Source organism: Theobroma umbraticum, unplaced genomic scaffold (assembly GCF_002168275.2).
Source record: "Theobroma umbraticum cultivar Fairchild unplaced genomic scaffold, ASM216827v3 scaffold_67.0, whole genome shotgun sequence".
Lineage (NCBI taxonomy): Eukaryota > Viridiplantae > Streptophyta > Magnoliopsida > Malvales > Malvaceae > Theobroma > Theobroma umbraticum.
Genome location: NW_018397262.1, coordinates 4961529 through 4966037, shown reverse-complemented (window position 1 = coordinate 4966037; position 4509 = coordinate 4961529). Strand labels below are relative to the sequence as shown.

General features: G+C 36.3%; 1 protein-coding gene and 1 long non-coding RNA gene across 2 annotated transcripts in view; one reads left to right on the top strand and one right to left on the bottom strand.

The window, feature by feature from the left end:
- The first annotated feature begins 6 nt into the window (after window positions 1–6).
- Window positions 7–2389, top strand: LOC149527002 (uncharacterized). The gene is made up of 4 exons (XR_016351436.1): window positions 7–66; window positions 185–298; window positions 379–447; window positions 1874–2389. It is a non-coding gene; the product is annotated as an uncharacterized LOC149527002 (long non-coding RNA).
- A 148-nt stretch (window positions 2390–2537) lies between these two features.
- The window catches only part of LOC110418955 (malate dehydrogenase, mitochondrial), a 3570-nt gene continuing 1598 nt past the window's right edge, over window positions 2538–4509 (bottom strand). Inside the window, exons 2-7 of the mRNA XM_021431785.2 lie at window positions 4497–4509; window positions 3976–4144; window positions 3598–3659; window positions 3332–3450; window positions 3102–3219; window positions 2538–2963 (exon numbers count right to left, since the gene is read on the bottom strand). The exon at window positions 4497–4509 is cut by the window's right edge and continues 161 nt beyond it. Coding sequence (XP_021287460.1) covers window positions 2823–2963; window positions 3102–3219; window positions 3332–3450; window positions 3598–3659; window positions 3976–4144; window positions 4497–4509 — 622 coding nt within the window. The 3' untranslated portion in view covers window positions 2538–2822. The remainder of the gene's footprint in view (window positions 2964–3101; window positions 3220–3331; window positions 3451–3597; window positions 3660–3975; window positions 4145–4496) is intronic.

Below are 4509 nucleotides of genomic sequence, written 5' to 3'. Positions count from 1 at the left end.
TTTTTTTTTTTTTTTTGCAGAATCTGGAACCATCTGCTGAAGGGGTACCAAAAGTCAATGAAACAGGTAATTACTATGAACCAACAAGAATTTGCTCTGCTTCAGTCTACACTCACTTGTTTGGTTCTGAAGAAGATGATATTTTCATGCACTCATTATTAAAACTGGTTTGATTGTTAAACAGCGGAGAGGAGGGTTCCCACATCACCTCCAATTCATGGAGAAAGGCAGCAAAATAATGAGAGTGGATCAGGTAGTTCAAGCAATTCTAGCACTGACTCTGGATCTTCATCAAAAGGTATTATTAAAGTTTCTCCCTTTGTTATGCTTCTCTGAGTGTATATATGCCAGATTTTTCACACTAATGCTTTTATGCAGACTCTGACAGTGATAGTTCATCTGGATAATGTGAGCTGTTCACCTTGTTTTTTAATGGCCTTAACTGAGGTAGGGGTCCTTTGAGGCTGATGAACTTTTTCAATCCTTATCTTTTACGTAAGTTGTGCAAAATTTTTTGTGGTACTAGTATTGCATTTTATGTGAAATATATATTAAGACACAAGGGTACATAGTTTGTGAAGTATTCATCTGAGATGCCACTTGTCATTACTTCTTTGCTTCTTTGTAGAGCCTCTAACAACTGACATTATTAAAAGAGGTAAAAGGCATTTCTAAAGTAGTTTTTTATCAGCTCAAGTTTTGAAATTGGACCATAGCAGGAACCTGTGCCATGCATGTCAGAATGCTTGGATAGCATTTTGGAACTTTTGTCGTCAAATGTTCAACTGCTGCATTCTGCTAATGGATCATATACATCATCTGAAGTTCTTTCCTTCTTTTTCCGCATCTTTCCCATTATTAAATTTACATTATGATATATCTTAAGTCTTTGATGTGTGTAAATTAATAAAGTTTTCTCTGTGGGCTTTGTGAATTCTTTTGCGCTCAATACCTCTCCCTGATGAATTTCTCACGAAAGGTGGTTACTGTCATAGAAAAGTTTTATGAACAAACCCACAATGAACTTGTCATTTATTAGCCAATTCCATTCATGGACGTTATGTTTGTAAATTCAGAAGTTTCGCAACTCTCAACTTCACGGAGCATTTGGCCCTTCTGAGTGGGAAAAATATAGTTTCCATAAATTCACCCAAACTTGAAACCTGCCTTTCAAGGTTATCATGGAAGCTGGTGCCCAATGGGATCAAATTTTAGACACCTTCTGCTTTATGCTGTTTAGCAGGGCCCACCTATATCATCATTCCTCAGAATAAGGGGAGCAACAATATCGGATTAATTGAATAAATATGATTGCAGGGCATTTTGGAAAGGGAATTAATGGTATATTCTTGATAACATTCTTGTCCACTGTGTCAAGGACTAGGAAGTCGTAGTATTTACTTTTAGCTGGCAACGAGTATTGACTTCAGATCTTTGTATCTGTTGCAAACAACACTTCATCCTAATTCATTCCTGTTGATCACCTACATAACCAAGACTTCTACCATGACAGCAGCAGAACTGTAGATACCCAATCCAGAATTCATTCTGAGTCTTTTGTTTTAACCATTCTGCGGATGCATCTTGAGTTTGATATTCTCCCAAGCAAAACAGAGGAAAAGTTAAACCAGGCTTAGCCTACACTTTCTCTAGTTATGATATGTTATCAAAGCAGACTTAACCTACACCTTCTCTAGTTATGATATTGTTTATCCTGGTAGACCTAGACATCGAGTAGATGCTGATTTATCACTATTCCCTTTATAGATGTCAGTTAATTACTGACTTTTAGATGATATGTATAATGCAGTATTTTTGTTTCTCTGCCTTTGGGACTAGGCTTGAGTTACTGAGCTTCTTGTTGCTTTTGTAGATCATCTTGAGATGGAAGCTGATTCAAGATCATTACCAAGTAGCAACCAACAACATTTAAAATGTGATTCTGCATAGCATTTGAAGAGGAACCATCAAACTGCACAATGAAGTTCCCTTTTATTCTAAAACTTTTAAGGGGATGAATGGCATGCATCAGTCAATTTTTTTCTATAACTGTTGTGTTAAGCTGGTTCTTTTGATGACATCATGCGAATCTTGCCTAATGTAAGCTGTAATATAGTAATGATTAACATAGTTGTGGCAGGAATGTTCTCTGGAGGATATGTTCCATGCTATACTGGTAGATGCTTTTCTGTCCTTTCCATTGTTCTTTCTTTGCACGTCTACCATTCAACAGAAATTGATGAAAATGAAATTTTCTTATGTATATATTTCGAGTTCATGTTAGTGTTAAACCAACATCATTTTAAGGTTTAGTCTAGTATCATGACACAGACCAACAATATTCACACAAGGTTCTGTGTTCTTTTCCCTTTTTTTTTTTTTTTTTTTCAATTTGGCCCTTTATGGTGATCATAATCTTGTTTTCTCACCCTTCTTTTATTATCTTTGTCATATCATCGTTGCTCCTATCTCTTCTCAAAATTTGTAAAAGTTTAAATATATCTTCAAAAATATTAAAAAAATGAAAAAAGGCTATAGGATTTAAAAGAACATTTCACCAAAGATTCTCGAGATATAATCTGGCGAGCTCACAATTTTATACTTGTATGAATGAAACATTCCCACCTAAACTGGAAAAGGTTTTCACCAAACCCTCCCCTGTAACATACCACTGGGAATTATTGCTGGAAACTTATGGTATGTAAGGCCTATCCTAATAAGAACAGCAAAGCCGATGCTGCTTGCAGCAAGAAATACAACAGCAGCCAAAATAACTGCAAAATTCTCATTGGTCTAATGGAAGATATCATAAATGATTTAAATTAGCTCTGGTTGGCAAACTTGATTCCCTTCTCAATAGATGCTTTGAGTTCTGGCTTAAGGCTTTCCAAGCCTTGCTTCTCATAGTCGGAGAGAGGACCCAACCCCAGAACTTCCTCCACACCACTCTTTCCAAGCCTTACCTGCAATCAGAGACAAGACAGTTTATCTATAAGTCCCTTCTTTTATCTATGTAAACAAGACATACTTTTTTGAAGATATCAATTTAAGAGAAGAGGAAGCCTACTGAACACATCACAGATATGTGTAGGGAATATTACCTTAGAAGCAAAGAAAGGAAGTTCGGTGACAGTTGACTGCACAAATGAACATTCTACAACATCAGGAACACCATTCAGCCCCTTAAGGCAAGCATCAGCAAAAATGGCTCCTGCATAGCTGTGCAAAGATGCAGGACAAATTAGTCAGGCTAAAATGAAACAAACTAAAATCATAGGCTTCAATTTTATGATAATATGGTTAAACCAAAGAAGTGATAACTAATACTTACGCCATTGACAATGTTGCTGAACCCTTTCCAGCCTTTGCTTCCACAACTTCAGTGCCTCCATCTTGTGTTCGCTTTGTGAGAGCTGTGATCTCTTCAGACAAATTAGCTTTTGGTGTGGCCTAAAAAAAGTTAAAATTTAACTAAAAATCAGCAAACACTAAGATCAGTTAAAACCGAAAGGGGAAGCATAACAGCATCAAGCATTAGATTGATTTTGTTATAAAAGAAAATCGATGATAAAAGGGTTAAGGAAAACAAGGAACTACTTGAGAGAATAGTGGGAGAATGGTTATTCCCGCATGACCACCAACAACTGGGACATTAACATCTGCAAGCATGCGGAGAAACTTAGTCAAACAGCAGGTTTCTCACATAATCCAAATTTAGCTATGATATGTCTACTGCAAAAAGAATATTCATGAAAGAAAGAAATCTATTTCAGAAACTTCATTTCTGGACCCACGATTCTCATGCTCAATAAGCCTCACTTAAAAATTTTGCTTATTCCTTCAAAACAACAGTTCCCAAAAAAAAAAAGGGTCAGGAATAGCCAAATTGGTTTTTTCCTCTTTCCTTTACAGCACTATATACCAGGCAATGAGATTGTTGTGAGAAAAACTCAGCAAGTAGACAATTGAACAAACCTGCAACAGGTACTTTTGCCTTCCCAGCATAGAAAGTCTTAGCCCTAACCACATCAAGAGTCGTTACACCAAACAACTTTCTCTCATCATACGTCCCTGCCTTCTTGAAAACCTCAGCTGCAATTGGAACAGTTGAATTGACAGGGTTGCTAATCATATTAACAAGTGCCTGGGCCATAAATTCAGTTCATCAGAAAGTTTGAAACAATATCATTATAGTCTGATAGAAGCTCACACAAGAAAGAAATAATTCTTTGAAGCTAAGCAATATCTTTCAATTATCAAAATTGTCTATTAAATTTAAGCATCAGAGAGAAACTAACATGCCCAGTTAATGAAACAGAACTTGTACCATATCCAATTCAAGTCCAGTTTTAGCTTCCCCTATCACCTCTACAGTTATCTCATCTCAGTTAAACAGACTTGCACATTCATATATAAACCGAACCATTTAAATTCTTAGAAGCATCCAGGGACCCCTAATAAAATGCTTTTTGCAATGCAAAAAAAAATTCACTCACATTGGGGCAGTAC